Source organism: Ruditapes philippinarum, unplaced genomic scaffold (assembly GCF_026571515.1).
Source record: "Ruditapes philippinarum isolate M1 unplaced genomic scaffold, ASM2657151v2 ctg1713_1_1_1_1, whole genome shotgun sequence".
NCBI lineage: Eukaryota > Metazoa > Mollusca > Bivalvia > Venerida > Veneridae > Ruditapes > Ruditapes philippinarum.
Window position 1 is genome coordinate 156425 of NW_026851864.1, and position 19460 is coordinate 175884.

The 19460-nt window shown below is 33.6% G+C and overlaps 1 protein-coding gene across 6 annotated transcripts in view; it reads right to left on the bottom strand.

Annotated features, from left to right (window-relative positions):
* Positions 1 to 19460, bottom strand: part of LOC132741669 (protein mono-ADP-ribosyltransferase PARP14-like) — a 75998-nt gene that overhangs the window by 17473 nt on the left and 39065 nt on the right. For all 6 annotated transcript variants that reach the window (XM_060729910.1, XM_060729929.1, XM_060729903.1 and 3 more), the window contains exons 19-24: positions 18812 to 19012; positions 18164 to 18381; positions 16825 to 16949; positions 14960 to 15142; positions 11042 to 11145; positions 8687 to 8829 (exon numbers count right to left, since the gene is read on the bottom strand). In XM_060729910.1, the coding sequence (XP_060585893.1) occupies positions 8687 to 8829; positions 11042 to 11145; positions 14960 to 15142; positions 16825 to 16949; positions 18164 to 18381; positions 18812 to 19012 (974 nt within the window). The remainder of the gene's footprint in view (positions 1 to 8686; positions 8830 to 11041; positions 11146 to 14959; positions 15143 to 16824; positions 16950 to 18163; positions 18382 to 18811; positions 19013 to 19460) is intronic.

The window sequence follows — 19460 nt, forward strand, 5'->3', positions numbered from 1 at the left end:
GCGGACTTTTTTTCTGCAACACATTTGTTGAACAAAACATGTTTAAAATTCTGAGGCTCATCTTATCACAGTCTAAGTCACATTATTCTGCCTATTTTGTTTGCATGTACATATTTGCTTTTGTTTAACGTCATCACCGCAAAACTGTGCAGTAATTACAAACAAATTAATTGTTTGCGTAGAAACAAAAAATAATGCGCAACAATAGAAAAGTATGCATCTTTTGATGAGCGTGACATAACATGTGAAAAATATACCCCGGTAGTATCATAAATTTAAGAAAATTGATATAAATTTAACATAATTCAGATAACAATAAAAGAATACGTCGATTATTTAGCAGTATAAGGGTTAAAATGGTTTGAATGATTTAGTGGTAAAAAAAACAATTTTTCAGCGTCCTGGCAAACACTTTATTCATGTAATTTAAAAATATTTATTCACAAATTGGCATAATTAACAATAAGCACATCCTTACAAACACAGATACATACTTAGCCGACAGCAATTTTATAAAACCCGCTAACCGTTATAATTGGTTAGTCGTTATTACTTAAGACGAAACATGTCATAATGTAGGACACATATCTTAACAGGTTAAAAAACAAAACATGGAGAAATATACTGTGGTTTTTATTTCTGCGGTGCTGATATTGACCACAGAATACACAGAAATAAAGTCACCGCAGAAAAAACCACTTATACTGTATATTGTAATCCTTCTATGCGTGTGGAACTTTTGCTCTGGACAAGCCTTTTTCAATGACCTCTAAGTGTGACCTTGACCTTTAACCTAGAGACCTGATTCATGCACGGAACACAGCTTCTCATAGTGGTGAACATTTGTATGAAGTTTCATTACAATCTCTCCATATGTGTAGAAGATATGCTCTGGACAAAATCTCTATATTTTATCATTTTTAGTGACCTTGGGAATCATCTTTAATGACCTTGACCTTGCATATATTAATCCAAATTACATGTTTCACACCAGTAGTCATGAAAATGACCATTTGTGTTTCAATCCCTCAATAAATGATGACTAAATGGTCCCAATACACATTTTAATATTTTTATCTGAATTTTGAACCCTATGTGTGACCTTGACCTTGGCCGCCGGGACCTTAATTTTGTACGCGACACTCTGCCTCACAATAGTGAACATTTGTGCCACGTTATATTTAAATCCCTCTATGCATGTAGAAGTTTTGCTCCGGACAAGCATTTTTCAATGACCTCTAAGTGTGACCTTGACCTTTGACCTAAAGGCCTGGTTCATATGCACGACACAGCTTCTGATAGTGGTGAACATTTCTATGAATTTCATGAATATTCCTCCATTGGTGTAGGAATAAAATAACTTTAATGGTTAGTCGTTATTACTTAAGACGAAACATGTCATAATGTAGGACACATATCGTAACAGGTTAAATAACTTAATAATCATAAATATTATGATAATAATATTATTATAATAATCATAAACATATATTTTATGTGTTGTTTTGGTGTATTTTAACTGATCCATTAGTGTAGGAGATATGCTCCGGACAAAAATTGGACACTGCAGATCATTGTAGGTAAAACATTTCTTTCTATAACCCTCAGCTGGATGTAATATTTATAAAATGACACATAAACCTTACCAGGTGATATGTTGTATATTACACATTAAGTAAAGGCCAAAGTTTTTAACATTCAATTTCAGTTTAACATCAGATTAAAGTAAGGGAAAATTCCCTTTTTTTAAAATACATTCTGGGAATACTAACCAAAGCATGTGTTGACACCTGCATCACTTGATCTTCAATGGAAAAATAAAATCGCATTTACGCACTAAGCAAAATTACTTCCCTCAGACTTTTAACAGACAAGAAACATGGCAATGCCATGAAACCAGGTTTTCAATTATCACCATTGTAGATAAATATGTTGTATTTGAAATACAAATACAAGCAACAAACAATGTAACTATGTGCAATGTAAAACATGAATAATCTAGGAGGAATTGCCACTGAAGAAGTGTTCACTATAATATTATGTATAAGGAAAAAAACAAAGGGCCATAATTAGGTCAAAAACTATCCAATCACAAAACCCCGACAATATGTGCCATGGTGCTTGATGACAAAGCTTCTGTAAAAGTTTGAACAAAATCCGTTGAGAAATGTAGGACGAGTTCAGCACAGAAGAATTTGTTCACTATAATTATATTGATAATTCTGTATAATGAAAAACAAGTTACAAAGTAGACATGAAATAATATATCATATCTTTTTTAAATTACCTCCAAAGATGATATGACCTTTGACTGCCAAATCAAGTTAAAATCATGTAAACAGGATTTTCAATGTTAATGTCACTGTGACCTTGACCTTGGAGCCAGCCATGCGGAACATGCGTTCTGCACGTCATCTTGATGTGGTAAACATTTGTCTGAAGTTTCATCAAAATTCTTCAAAGGGTTGAAGAGTTACAGAGCGGACAGGATTTTCAATGTTAATGTCACTGTGACCTTGACCTTGGAGCCAGCCATGCGGAACATGCGTTCTGCACGTCATCTTGATGTGGTAAACATTTGTCTGAAGTTTCATCAAAATTCTTCAAAGGGTTGAAGAGTTACAGAGCGGACACAATTTCGTTTGACGCCCGAAGTTAAAATCATGTAAACAGGATTTTCAATGTTAATGTCACTGTGACCTTGACCTTGGAGCCAGCCATGCGGAACATGCGTTCTGCACGTCATCTTGATGTGGTAAACATTTGTCTGAAGTTTCATCAAAATTCTTCAAAGGGTTGAAGAGTTACAGAGCGGACAGGATTTTCAATGTTAATGTCACTGTGACCTTGACCTTGGAGCCAGCCATGCGGAACATGCGTTCTGCACGTCATCTTGATGTGGTAAACATTTGTCTGAAGTTTCATCAAAATTCTTCAAAGGGTTGAAGAGTTACAGAGCGGACACAATTTCGTTTGACGCCCAAAGTTAAAATCATGTAAACAGGATTTTCAATGTTAATGTCACTGTGACCTTGACCTTGGAGCCAGCCATGCGGAACATGCGTTCTGCACGTCATCTTGATGTGGTAAACATTTGTCTGAAGTTTCATCAAAATTCTTCAAAGGGTTGAAGAGTTACAGAGCGGACAGGATTTTCAATGTTAATGTCACTGTGACCTTGACCTTGGAGCCAGCCATGCGGAACATGCGTTCTGCACGTCATCTTGATGTGGTAAACATTTGTCTGAAGTTTCATCAAAATTCTTCAAAGGGTTGAAGAGTTACAGAGCGGACACAATTTCGTTTGACGCCCGAAGTTAAAATCATGTAAACAGGATTTTCAATGTTAATGTCACTGTGACCTTGACCTTGGAGCCAGCCATGGCGGAACATGCGTTCTGCACGTCATCTTGATGTGGTAAACATTTGTCTGAAGTTTCATCAAAATTCTTCAAAGGGTTGAAGAGTTACAGAGCGGACAGGATTTTCAATGTTAATGTCACTGTGACCTTGACCTTGGAGCCAGCCATGCGGAACATGCGTTCTGCACGTCATCTTGATGTGGTAAACATTTGTCTGAAGTTTCATCAAAATTCTTCAAAGGGTTGAAGAGTTACAGAGCGGACACAATTTCGTTTGACGCCCGCCCATCCGCCCAGCCGCCCATCCGCCCATCCGCCCGCCATACCCCAATCTAATAACCAGGATTTTCAAAATTGAAAACCTGGTTAATAAGAGATGAAGACCATGCTAATTATATGACACACAAGGGGAACACACTAAAGTCGACATACTAACCAGCTCCTCAAAGCAACACAAGTATTGAAATTTGGGCTTATATTCCTTTCTTTCACATAAAAAAAAAACCGCAAACGATTCCGCATGTAAACGTACAAGCATCATAATTGTATAATAGACATAAAGTAGTAGAAGAGATGCGTAACAGGCAAAAATCTTATTTTAATTTTTTTTTTACAGAAATCCGAAAACTTAAAACAATTGGCACCCTAAATGCTGAGGATATATACATTGTATATTACATGACCCTTAACACTTCTGATCAAGTGAGCAAAAATGATAACCTACCATACTAGTATATTATTTGATATTTTGTCATGTATAAAAAGTTTGCAAAAACCAAATTTCAGTAGTTTTTAGACATTTTGTGTGTTGAGATTTAAGCAAATACCTAATCCTTCTTCGCATAAAATCTACTTGCTACAAACGTCACAAAATTCCCAGGAATATTTTTATATCATATTTATCACTTAAAGTCAGTATCTGATAGGCATGTTATAAAGGCCTATTATGCTGTTGCTTTTTTTCTTCTTTTTTTTTAAATTCAACATAATTACTGTAAAATTCCTAATAAACGCCCCTCCCCTAATAAAAGCCCCCCAGGCTATTTGATATGGAAAAATATCTGCTCATCAGTAGTGAACTCTTGAATAAATCCATAATCTTATTCAGATCCTTCAGAATCCATTTTATTTCATAGTAAACACAAAAATGTATCACACGAACTTTAAAATCTAAACACATTTTAATGTTATTACCAACACTTGTTAACACTAAATGTATTTTCAATGATTTTTGGATTTAGGAAAAAACATGTTGTAAAAATAGCCCCCCTTTTTGGAAAATGTTTAGCCCCCCGGGCCGTTTAATAGGAATTTTACAGTATATTAAATATTTGATGCAAATAAAATAAGTTGCCTGTAAGCTAGCTAGACATGATAACTGCATTTACGTTTAATATAAAATGAAATTTTACCTTGATTAAAATTTAAAAACATTACAAAATACACTGCAGCCCTGTGATAATGCTCAAGTTGGGGTCTAAAGGTCCAACACTGCCATATAATGAGGTTCATATTTACATATATAGCTCTAATCGCAAAATTACCTCATTACTACCACCCACTGCCAATCCATATAACAACAACGATTTTAACATACTGTTTAATGAATATCGGCATTACTATTTTTCTAAAACAATTTAACAATGTAAACATAATATATTGTCAAATAATACTAATTATATTTAAAAGCAACAGAAAATTTTTAAAAGAAAAACATAAATCAAGAATGTAAAGCCATTACAGTTTGAGTAAAAGCGTTATAGATGTTACGACATGTTATACATCTAGATGAAACTAGAACTCCACGAGTTGGATGTGTCGCCTTGTGAACAATATAGTTTAGGAGAAATGGCCAGGACAAAAATGAAATATGAAAATTAACAAAGGGCAATAACTAACAAGAGCTGTCGGTAGGACATCACGCTCGACTATTCTAAGTGCTTGATAGTAAAAGAGCTTTGATACTGTTAAATTTTTTAAGTTCACAAAAGGGCTAATTTTTTTTTATAAATTCATGTTATAGGCCTTAGAGAGGGTCTAATTATACAATATTGGCTTGACTATTCGGAAGGAAATGTCACAAGGGTGTTTTATTGAGTATAATAATATTAATTACCTATGAATACATAAATTTGACAGAAAAGGTACAAAGGCTTGTTATTAAGATGTTTTATCAAGTAAATCACTGCTTTATTATCATGAATGCATAAAATTGTCCCAAAAAAGGCACAAACCCTTCAGAAGTTGTTGATATAACAGCTTACAAGCAAAACTTTACCATGAATTTCTAAGTTGAAAGAAGGGGAGAAAAATCCGCCTAAATGCAAGACAGAATTATGGATCTTTGTCAGTGACCTACAATTATGACCCTAAATCATATGTAAAGTTTTAAATAAATATCTTTAAAAGTTATTGAGATATGTAAAACTTGCATGTAAACATTAACCAAGAGACTAAGTAGAAAAGGGGATATGAATCAGCCTTAATGCAAGATAGAGTTATGGAACTTGGTCAGTGACATACAATTATGACATTTCAATTATGAACCTAAGTGCATGTGTAAAGTTTCAAGTAAATATCTTTGAAAACCTTTAACCTTTAACCAAATTTCTAAGTTTCAAAGGGGCAAATAATTCTGCAAATATTGCAGGCAGAGTAATGCAATTTTGCAAACTGATGAACATTGTTACTAAAAAAAAGTGTTTTAAATTTCAATTTAATATCTCAAGCAATAATTGAGATATTTGACTTTACAAAAAAACTTTAACCAAAATTCTAAGTTCCAAAGGGGCATAATTTTGTCAATATTGTAGACAGAGTTATCCAACTTGTCAATCTGATGTACCTTGTTACTATAAATAAGTATTGTAAGTTTCAATTGAATATCTCAAGCAATAATAGAGATATTTAACTTTACAAAAAACTTTAACCAAAATTTCTAAGTTAAAAAGGGGCATAATTCTGTCAATATTGTAGGCAGAGTTATCCAACTTGTCAATCTGATGTACCTTGTTACTATAAATAAGTATTGTAAGTTTCAATTGAATATCTCAAGCAATAATTGAGATATTTGACTTTACAAAAAACTTTAACCAAAATTTTTTAAGTTAAAAAGGGGCATAATTCTGTCAATATTGTAGGCAGAGTTATCCAACTTGTCAATCTGATGTACCTTGTTACTATAAATAAGTATTGTAAGTTTCAATTGAATATCTCAAGCAATAATTGAGATATTTGACTTTACAAAAAACTTTAACCAAAATTTTCTAAGTTAAAAAGGGGCATAATTCTGTCAATATTGTAGGCAGAGTTATCCAACTTGTCAATCTTATGTACCTTGTTACTATAAATAAGTATTGTAAGTTTCAATTGAATATCTCAAGTAATAATTGAGATATTTGACTTTACAAAAAACTTTAACCAACGCAGACGCCGACGCGGACGCCGACGCCGGGGCGACTACAATAGCTCTCATATTCTTCGAATAGTCGAGCTAAAAAAATAAGAAGTATAGAGCAGAAGTTTCTGTGCACTGCACTTCTTATCAATAAGATCTATCATTCTATAAAGTTTCGAGTCCATAGCTTTTATAATTTATGAGAAATGGCCTGGACAAAAATAAAGTATGAAAATTAATAAAGGGTAATAACTCAAAAATATGAAATGCAGAGTACCATTTCTTGTACAATGCACTTTTTCTTAATAAGATCTATCATCCTATGAAGTTTCATGTCCATAGCTTTCATACTTGAGGAGAAATGACCTGGACAAAAATAAAGTATGAAAATTAACAAAGGGCAATAACTCAAAAAATAAGAAATGCAGAGTACCAGTTCTCGTGCACTGCACTTAATTTTTATGATATCTATCATCCGACAAAGTTTCAAGTTTATAGCTTTTATACTTTTGGAGAAATAGCCCGGACAAAAATAAAGTATGAAAATTAACAAAGGGCTAAACTCAAAAAATAAGAAATGCAGAGTACCGGTTCTTGTGCACTGCACCTCTTCTTAACAAGATCTATCATCCTATGAAGTTTCAAGTCCATAGCTTTTATAGTTGAAGAGAAATGGCCTGGACAAAATTAAAGTATGAAAATTTACAAAGGGCAATAACTCAAAAATTAAGAAGTGCAGAGTACCGGTCCTTGTGCATTGCACTTCAGGTTATTGAAAGAAGCATGCATACCAAGTTTGAAGTCAATCCGACTTAAAGTGACTGAGTTATGCTCCGGACAAGCTTTAGGGGACGCTGACAATGCCGCCGACGCCGCCGACAAAAGTAACCCCTATATGTCGCCTTTTCAAGGCGAAACAAAAAAGTATAATCAGCCAAAAATCTTGTTTGGGAGTCAAGGCTTTTGAGTTTATTACTGAAGTTAGCATTATAACAGGGCACGTTATAACGGGGTTGCAGTGTAATAATAATGAATCCCAAATGATTTAACTTAAATATTCTTTCATTCAAACTATCATATCCTATGTTTTTTCTCTGTAAATGAGAGATATAAGATATTTTTCCTTGAATTCATTTAGTCATAGAAAGAAAAAAGAAAAAAAACAAGCATAAAGTTTCATCTCTAAAGTACTCAGACTACTTTTGGAAACAAGTTTATCAGGTCATTATGTACATTACATTACCTGTCACTTTTAATCAGCAATTAAACAGACTTTGTATCATGTTTACCATAGTTGGTAATAGATACTCCTTGTAGAAGATACTATATTAAAAGGATACCTGTTTATATTATGACATGTGTTATTGGGGCGACAGGGGGAGTTCTAGACAATAATTGGACTGAATTATTACACCAAGGTTTTAATTGCTTTGTTTTCGTTTCTGATAAACAGACAAATGAATATGTTGAAAACAGACAAAGCAGTACATGAGGACAGACATCTAGGATAGCTTGTAAAATATCTCTTTTTTCATTTAAATAAGAAATGCCTAACTAACAAATGTTAAGCCACTCCGGTCAGGTGCCTGCTTGTTGAGTTGGCCACTGCTGCCTTGGTGTGAAAGGAGTACATGTACCGGTATTTTAGTTAAGTCCATTTATAAAGGAAATATGTTTGGCAGACTGAAATAAGGTCAGGTAAGACAGGAAGTGGTTTAATTTAGGGAGTTGCTCTAATAGTCTTGAAGGAATCTTTTGAGAATAGTCTTTTGCACTATTTGTGCATACATAACTACAGAAATCCATGCACTGTGATATGGACAATATTTCTAGAGCTTCATAGAAATAGGTGCCCTATTCAGATGTTAAATGCATGAAAAAGTGGTGAAGTCATTGTAAACATATTTATGTTACTGCATATACATACCTTGACAACTGTAAAAGTGCCACCAGAAGAAGTAGTGAACTTTTGTGCAATATCAGTATACTCTGGACATGTCGGCTGTAAAACAACAACTCTTAGATTTCCAGTCATATCTGCCCAAAGTGCTGGTGCTTCAAATGCGCCCTCTGTAACAATTTAACAACATCATAATACACTTGTTTGATCACAAAAATGTATGTCATTCCATAAAAGTGCTGTCTTTTAACTATTCTAGGAGTTTATTAGCAAATATTATGATTATAAAATATAGCATTTTATAAAAGTTTCTCATCATCTCAAAATGTTTATTTAGCAATATGAATATCTCAAGTAAACATGCTATATGTCATATATGAAGGCCTTGGCACCAAAGGATCGCGTGAATTGACCTACATCCATGAAAATTGAAAGTTGTTCATGCAAAGACTTCTGCTTTAAAACCGCAATAAATATGTGATTATTTGAGGCCACTGTGACCTTGACCTTTGATCCTGTGATTGGTAAAATTCATGAAGTTGCATTTACATAAGAAGTTATCATGCTTCAGATGGAAGTACATTTGTCTTATGATTTAGGTAATTCATGGCAATTTAATTTCATTCAATTATTATGAACCCCGTGACCTTTTAAATGCAAGTCCACATGCCGAGAACTATTCTTAGAAAGTTTTATTGCTTTTTATAAATTACAGACAAATCACAAACTGCAGTCTATGAACAAACAGCATGAAGGACGGACATCTATATTTTTTACCTTTGACCTCTGAATGGTACCACAAAGACCCTAATTTAGACCCTAATTTTGCAAACATTTGTGATGTTATCTTTAAATTAAAGACTACAAAATTGTCTGTACACACATTTTTAAATTTTGATCTGACAATATTTTGAATTCAGCTTGTGACCTTAACCTTGGCAACAGAAACTTGAATTTTGTGTGCCATATTTCACCTGAAAATGGTAAACATTGTGCCAAGTTTGATTTAAATCTCTCATTGCATGTTTAAATTTTGCTCCAGACAAGTGCTCTTCTGACCTTTAAGTGTGACTTTGACCTTTGACAAAGGTGCATGACATGTCTCATGGAAATTAATATCTGTATAATCTATGCTTGCATGCAGAAGATCCTCCTGACAAAGTATGGATATTTCATCATCTTTGGTGACCTTGACCTTGCATATATTGACCTACACTCAGTCTAAGGATTGTGAACATTTGTGGTAATTAACCCGTAAATTTAAATTGTTCATAAACACACTTTCATATTATAATTTAACCTTTGAGCTTTACATGTGACAGGTACCTTAATTTTGGGTAAATCAAAATTACCATTGTATCATTGTGCGGCAATCAACCTTACAATGATTTACATCTGTGACTAATTACATGTAAATTAAAATCCTTCAATGCAAGTAGAAATGTTGCTCCAGACAAATGTTTACCTCTGACATCTAAGTGTGACCTAGTCAGACCTTTAACCTTGAGACCTAGATCATGTGGCCAAAACTATATCTCAAGGGGGTGACCATTTATATAAAGTAATGATTATATCCCCCCTGTGCATAAACTCCAAAAACTGGACACCACATGCCCACCAGGATCTTTTTTTTTCAAATGGCATATGAAACTTTTGAACAAACTATCAATGTTTATAAAAAAAAATACCTGAAAAGCTGCCATTTAATACAACACATGCATATGAAAATTGATTTTTAAAAATCATTTGAAATCACAATGCAACAAATTTCTTTAACTAAGACACTAAATAGAGTGTATTAAATTTTAATTTAAGTATGTAATAAATTGATTTAAACATTAAGTACTATTTTTACTATCACCAACAATTATAATTAAGTGTATAAATGTTTATCTGAACTGAAAATATATATTTTGTCATTCAGTATTCCAACAGCAAATTTGCTGGTTTTCAGATTTTCATTGCCAGTGGTCTACTATACAGGTCTGGCTGCATGTAAATTAATAACCAAATATTACTTAAATATATTTCATATCATACGATGAATGAATCCTGTATTTAAAGAAAAAACTTGAATTTTCTATTATATACTTTTTCTCTTTTTGACCTTATAACTCTGAAGTCTGTGTATAGACTGTATTAAGAAGAAAGTAGTCCGGCAGGACACCAGTGAAAATACAGAAAATATGTTTCACTGCTGTGAAAAATAAAATTTTTACAGTGAAAAAATGGTAAATGAAAATAAACATTATTTCTCAAAATTTCATTTATAAGTATATAATAAAAATTTATTTATATACCTTCAAATGTTTGACTATCATGTCTGTATGATAAATAAATTTCAAATAATGATGCATTAAGTCTGAAGCAGTATTTACTCACGTTTCACGAGATCCCTGCGTATCACAGTTACAGTATCATTTTGGTCATCTTCAGGATATTCCTCCATTTTTGAAAAGTCGAGAACATAGTTAATTTTATCTGCCCTACAATTAAAAATGGTAAAAATATTATGAAAACTTCCAAAACCCAAACCTTTCGACAGCGATGGCAACAAGTACCGATTTCAACATTTCAGTTTTTCTTCTGATATCAAGTATGACGTTACTTGGAAGATATCTTTGGACTTTCAAAAAACTTATGTGCAACCATAATCAACCTATTTCCTACATGTATGTCAGATAAATCTCTCAAGAGGAGGAAAGAAGAATGAAACTGTCAACAAACCTCTTTAAAAAATTTCGTTTTCTATTTTGATACATAAAATTGACTACTACTGGAAATGCAAGGATTATGTACCTTGGAAATTAAAACAATAATTTTGATTCAAGGGTCTAAATTATAGATCAAATCTAATACTATTGGAAGCTATGAACTCTTTAAAGCAGTTTTCAAGTACCTCACAACAAATTTTGTAATGACACTAGTGATGTAATGTAATAAGAATCCAAAAATGATATACACACCATAATTGTTGTTTATTGCATATACTATTTGTACCTAAAACAAGAGGGCCATAATGGCCCTGAAGTCGCTCACCAGAGTGGGGCCAGTTTAAACCCAAGGACTTTTATTTGAACAAACTTTGTAGACACCCATTAGAAGATGTTTCATGCTAAACATCTAAGGTCTAGCTCGTTGAGTTTTTAAAAAAAAAGAAGATTTTTTAAGTTTTAACTATACACACATAGTTAAAAGCAATGACACCCCCCGGGCTGGGCCAGTTTTGACCCAAGGGCTTTTATTTGAACAACTTTGAAGACACTCACTAGAAGATGTTTCTTGCTTAATATCTAAACTCTAGCTATTTGGTTTTTTTTCAAAGAAGTTTTTGCTATACACATAAATAAAAATCAATGACCCCCGGGGCGGGGCCAATTTTGACCCAAAGGCTTTTATTTGAACAAACTTTGTAGACAGTCACTAGAAGATGTTTCATGCTTAGTATCGAAACTCTAGTGATTTGAGTTTTTCAAAGAAGATTTTTTAAAAAGTTTTTACTAATTTACACATATAAGGAAAATCAATGACCCACGGGGCAGGGCCAATTTCGACCCAAGGGCTCTTATTTGAACAAATTTGGTAGACACTCATTAGAAGATGTTTCATGCTAAATATCTTAGCTCTAGCTCTTTGGGTTCTTTAAAAGAAGATTTTATAAGTTTTTACTATATATGCATATAGGGAAAATCAATGACCCCTTGGGGCGGGGCCAATTTTGACCCCAGGGCTTTTATTTGAACAAACTTGATAGACACTCATTAGAAGATGTTTCATGCTTAGTATCTAAACTCTAGTGATTTGGGTTTTTCAAAGAAGATTTTTTAAAAAGTTTTTACTAATTTACACATATAAGGAAAATCAATGACCCACGGGGCGGGGCCAATTTTGACCCCAGGGCTTTTATTTAAACAAACTTGGTAGACACCCATTACAAGATGTTTCATGCTAAATATCTTAGCCCTAGCTCTTTTGGTTCTTTAAAAGAAGATTTTTTAAGTTTTTACTATATGCATATAGTGAAAATCAATGACCCCCGGGGCGGGGCCAATTTTGACCCCAGGGCTTTTATTTGAACAAATATCTAAGCTCTACCTCATTGGGTTTTTTAAAAGAAGATATTTTAAGTTTTTTCTATCGGTTGCCATGGCAACCAGAGTTCTGCATGGAATTAAATTCTTTGAACAATTTTTAAAGGTGACCACCAAAGGAATTCATGTGAAGTTTGGATGAAATTGGCTCAGCTGTTTATGAGGAGATGTCATTTAAAGTAAGAGTTTACGGACGCCGGACGGACGCCGGACGAAAAGCGATCACAAAAGCTCACTCTGTCACTTTGTGACAGGTGAGCTAAAAATTGTTCGCCTCATTAAAGCAATTACCATTATGAATTTGGGAAAACATTTTCCACACCTCTTGCACAATGATTAAATCCAAATAATCTAAATGTTTCTTATAATAGAGGACATTATATTTTAGAAATTCTAAATAATTACATTTCACTATAATATTCTTATATTTCATTATAATAATATTTACAACAGAAAAATGAGGTGTTTCTTTTTTACACTGAGTACTTGAGTATCAACAATCAGATATTTCATTGAGTACTTGATTATCCGGTTGCTCATTGCATGCCGTTTATCCAGTTACTCACATTGCCATTTCTTCCCACAAGTATTTGAATTTCAGAAGTTGCACATTATTTTGATAATGATCAATCCTTTGTTACATTTGAAGAAGTCTTTAAAAGGTTTTTATATTTTGATCTCAGACAATTTTAATCTTTATCTGTAGCAGATAATAAAAGGGATCAGCATAATAAGTAGGCCTCCGCTGCTTATTTGAATAAATTAATTATTAACCTGTTAGGATTTAAACAAAGACATGTAGACATCACTTCATATTGATTTGAGAAGATTCTTAATAAAAAGTTTCTTTTCTTTATAGGAGTCTAAGGTCAATGCAGTAACATTTTACAGACCCTAAAAACAACCCATATGCCTCATATTGAAGAAATTCTTGGCCTGAATGTTTAACAGAGTCTATGTAATAAGTGACCCCTAAGGTGGGCCATTTATTATCAAAAGGCATCATTTACATTTGTCAAGGGCCACAAGGCAACTTATCGAGCCAAATAGCATCTTACCTATAAGCTTTGTACGGTCAGTTGATATTTTAATAACATCCTTGAAAGAAATGACCTGAATGGCGGGGGTTAAATGTGATGCTACATAATTTATTCTGAGCTTAAGTTCTTGGTAACTTTAAAAGGAGAAGATTATTTTCTCAAATTATTTATCTGTTTCAAATTATGATTTACTAATCACATTTTCAAAAAGTATTTTATGATAAAATATTAATCAAAAAGCACCGCAATGCGACGAAAACCAGGTTTTCAACAACCAAGTTTTGATGTGACAGCAATCAATAGGTCAAAGTGCACAGAAGTTATTGAGTAGAAGCTGAAAATTCTATTGTAAGCAAATGACCTTGAACTTGCTCCCAGATATCTAAGTGGCAATCCAAAGCTGCCACTCAGCAAGTTTGGTGAAAGGTCAAAGCAAACTCAAGTTATAACATGAAAACTAAATACATTAACCTTGATCACAGACACATGGGTAGCAATCCCAAGCTGCCTCTTGATATAAGCTTCCCATTCATCAAGTTTGGTGTCAATAGGCCAAAGCAAAGTCAAGTTATTGAGCGGAAACTGAATTTCTATTTTTAGTAACAGTGACCTTGACCTTGATCACAGACACCTGGATAGCAATCCCAAGCTGCCTCTTGATATAAGCTATCCATACACCAAGTTTGGTGTCAATAGGCCAAAGCAAACTCAAGTTATTGAGCGGACACTGAATTACTATTTTTAGTAACAGTGACCTTGACCTTGATCAATCCCAATCTGTCTCTTGATATAAGCTACCTACACACCAAGTTTAATGTCAATAGGCCAAAGCAAACTCAAGTTATTGACCGGAAACCAAAAGTTGACGCCCGTCCGCCCGCCCACCCGACAATTTCGGCATTACAATAACCCGGTTTTCGTTGAAAACCTGGTTAAAAATTGTACCTAATAATTTCTTATTATGTCTACCAATAAATGCTTTATGTTTCTAAAAAATATCCAAGACTATTGTTGCATAGTATATTATTTTAGACACAGTCACATCTTCAACCTTCCCAAAATAGCTAGATATTTTCCTCAAATGAAAGACATAAAACTACCCCCTACAGCCTTAAAGCTTAATCACACAGGGCAAATAAACCAGCTTAAACGATCTAGAAAATATCTACCTGAATTTAACGCAATCAGCTTTTGAAAGGTAAGCAGACTCTATCTTGTAATTCAGCTCTTTATCATATGGTTTCAAAGTCTGTCCAGTGTCCTCATTTTCAATGTAACTCCACTGGACTAGGTTAATCATCAAATCCGCTGTTTTCCTTTCTTGTTCGACAGTTACAGCGTGTCGCAAAATCCTGTCAAATAATTATAATTATGAAGGATGTCTGTTGAAAAATTACGATTAATTTTTTAATTCTTTTCAGTGAACTATAAACAAGAGGGCCAAGATGGCCCTAGATCACTCACCTGACCCATCAAACTCATCTGAGCAATTACTTAGACAAGCATCCTGACCAAGTTTGATGACAATTGAGTCAAAAATGTGACCCTTAGAGTGTTAACAAGGTTTTCTATATTTGGGCAGTGTGACCTAGTTTTTGACCCCAGGTGACCCATATTCGAACTTAACCTAAAAATCAGGAAAACAACTTTCAGATCAATTTCAAGGAAATTTGAATAATAACAATAACCATTAGAGAGTTAACAAGATTTTTCTATTTTTAGCTTCTGTAACCTAGTTTTTCATCAGCGATGACCCATGTTCGAACACCTTTAAGCAAAAACTAGACAAACATCCTGACCAAGTTTGATGATAATTGAGTCAAAAATGTCACCATTAAGATGTTAACAAGGTTTTTCCATATTTGGCCGGTGTGACATAGTTTTTGACCCTAGGTGACCCATATTCAAACTTGACCTTGAAATTATCAAAACAACCTTCATGACCTATTTCAAGAATATTTGGATCAAAACTGTAGCCACTAGCTCTTGTGACCTAGTTTTTGACCAGAAATGACCCATATTCTAACTTCACCTAAATATCATCAAAACAACCTTCATCATCAATTTCCAGGATATTTGGATCAAAACTGCAGCCACTGGAGTAAACAAAATATTTCTATTTTTAGCTCCTGGGACCTAGTTTTTCTCCAGAGATGACCCATATTCGATCTTGACCTAGAAATCATCAAAACAACCTTCATGACCAATTTCAAGAATATTTGGATCAAAACTTTAGCCACTTAAGTATTAACAAGATTTTTCTATTTTTAGCTCCTGTGACCCAGTTTTTGACCGGAGATGACCCATATCCTTTCTTTACCTTGAAATCATCAAAACAACCTTTTTCCAAGACACTTGGATAAAAACTGCAGTATTAACAAGATTTTTCCATTTTTAGCTCCTGGGACCTAGTTTGTGACCAAGATGACCCATATTTGAACTTGACCTGACGAAGTTTGATTATGATCCAATCAAAACTGTGACTGCTAGTGTTAAAAACCCAAACGAGGGATGCCGAATATAGCCCCATCACTTTACCTCACCTCGACCACTTCGTGGTCAGGGGAGCTAAAAATATAAATTTTTGGAAACATTATTAAAAAATTTTTAAGTTACAGTGACCTTGACCCCAGGGGATTCAAAAGCCATTTCATATATGGTTGCTTTATACCAAGTTTGTTTACTATAACTCATTCTGGACTCTAGTTATCATCTGGAAACCATAAAGTGGACCAAATAACAGACTGACTGATCAACAAACTGACTGCTTCATACTCCCCTAAACTTTGTCTGTGGTGTTATAATAAGAGCAATAAAGAATATATAGTGTAGTTCCTTGGCTCCTGCCTCCAGAATGAGGACTTCAAAATGGCTAAAACTACATGCTATAAGCACTATATCCTGTGATGGTTGAAGTTAACAAACTCAACATCTATGTTGACTGCCACATGTTTTGTGATAATAATACAAGTTAATATTTCCGATGATGTCATGCAATAAAGTATACTATCCTCTAGTTATAAAATTAATATACCTATGTATATTATCCGCAGCTTTACTGACATTTGCAGAAATTCCTGATATTTGTATGATTCCTTTAGAGGACTCCACCTTTATGTCCAGATGATGTTTCGTTGCAACATTTTTTATTTCCATAATCTGATGGTAGAAATATGATTATACACTTTATATTTCCATAGTCTGGTAGAAATAACATTATAATAAGGTGAAATCAGACTAATTGCACAAAATAGATATTTGAACAATTTATTACATGCTTTTCGGTGGTTTATAGAAATATATCAGTGATATAAAACTGGTAATTTCACTGTTTGAAACAGTGAAATAACCACTTTGATAATTTCACTGTTTTGAATTTAATTAAGCCCCTTACGTTGTTTCAGTGAAATACCAGGGTGCACAGTACTGGGTACCAACTTAATGACGTGACATCGTAAATGAGGTCACGTTGTATTATTTGGCGCGCTTTTCATTCAGTACTAGGTTAAATGTCTTTTTAAAACGTTTCTTTGCATGTAATAAAAAGAAAATTTGTTTAGTTTAGTGTAAAATTGAAATACATTTCACCTTGTGAACACCAAAAGTTCATATTTCATTTGTGGCTGCGCCACTCTTGAAATATTCCTTTTGGTGCTCACTCGGTGAAATATATTCCGATCTTACACTGAACTAAACAAATATCCTCTATGTAATTCTAGGCAATTTCCTTTGTTACCCTTTATAGAGTTATCTTTGAAGTGCTTCACATGATCTGTGCAAGAATTTCAATTTTCATTTAAGGCTTTTTGACCTCAATTTAAGCTGTTCGTAAGATACAGTGCATACACAAAATTTTGAAATTTATACATACTGACTAATACCTTACCCCATTCTTAACTTGGTCACTTGCATATTGTCTCATTATGATTAACACTTCTTCCAAGAAGTTTCAATTTTATTACACTGGTTTAAAAGTTGACACAAAATTGCAAGCAGATGGACACATGACCATGTACATAACATAATATTATTAGGACAAAATGTTTTTCTTTTTTGTTAAGTTTTATGTGACACCAACACAGTATAGATTGTATGGCAACTTTCCAGCTTAACTGGTGGAGGAAGACCTCGGTTGCCCTTCTGTGCATTATTGTAGGTATAAAGAAGAACCATCCTAAGCCAACTGGATAGTTTTAGTTTCCACACATTAAAGTATCTAAAGTCTCTGTCCAGATTTGAAGCCACAGCCATGAAGGGGCAAGCGATTAGAAGTTGGCTCAGCCTTAACCACTTGGCCATGGTTGCCACTTCAAAACTTTTTTCATGCATAATTAAAGTATTAGAATATGTAGATATATGACAAGTGTCCTTACCTGTTGATCATTCATATTCTTTATGATACTATCATTAAAATTGCTAGATGTTATTTCCTTATCTAGACAACTTTCCAACTTTGATATAGCTTGTTCAATGATATTCTCAGACATTGCCAGAATGATAAATGTAACTTTATTAGCATCTTTGTTCTTGGCAGGTTTCTTCTTGGTCTGTTGTCTGCTGGTCTGTTCTTGTTCCCCACCACCAAACCAGTCTTTAAAAATAAGATTATTGCTAGTGAAGACAGGCAAGTTTTAACCTAATACAAATGTAGTTTCAAAATTAGAGCTATGACTCCATTTTTGTTTTTTAAATATCCATTTTAATGTCGGACAATCAGTCTAATTTTGTATTTTTATTTTTTTATTTCAAGCTGATTTTAACCCATATTTCATCAGTCCATCTAGTAGGCTATTCTTGATTATTTACCAGTAACAACCAATTTCTCCGCAATTGACCCATATGATTTCTTAACGACCAGTGACAGACAAATGACTATTAGACTTGATGTCTAGAATTAACAGTTACAGAGAAATTTTGCCTTTTCCAAGGATCAACTAGTGACCCCAGGATTACAAATTCCATTCTCTTCCTATTAAGCTAAAAAAGCATTGAATGTTAGTTTAATAATCTGTCGTACATACCTTTTACACTTCTTACGAGTTTGCCACCCCAACCTTCATTAGGTTTGCCTGCCTTTGATATAGCTTTATCAAAATCTTCCACCATTTGTTTCTGAAATATCACCAATCTGACCTCTTGTAAGTGTTTAGGATCAGTTTTAGCAAAGTTCATTATTGCTTTGGCCATTGTTGTGGCTATAATTGATGCATCCATCTGGATTCCTGAAATAAATCATGAAATAAATAATTAACTGAATCAATATATCAATCTTATTTAAAAGTTAGCCTTTCTTAATTTATATCCATTTTTAACCAAACTGAGCTATTTTAAATACTTGTTTTTGTTAAGCAATAAATTCACTGTAATTTCATCTGCAACATGGAAACCCAAACTAGAACATTTTGAAATCATTTCAATCACAAATTGTCAAAACATTTATGAATACACATCTTTTGTTGCTGTTAGGTTTTACATTACTAAGAATTTTAGCTTTGCTGGTGGAGAAAACCCTCAGGTGCCCCTCCATACATTATTTCAGGCACAAGCAGTCACCTAAGTAGAACTACCAATTTTCCTTAAGCTAACTGGATAGCTTCATCACATGAAAGTAAACAAAGTTCCCTGCAGGATAAAAACCCAAACCCAAAGGAGTGAATGCCAAGTGGTTTG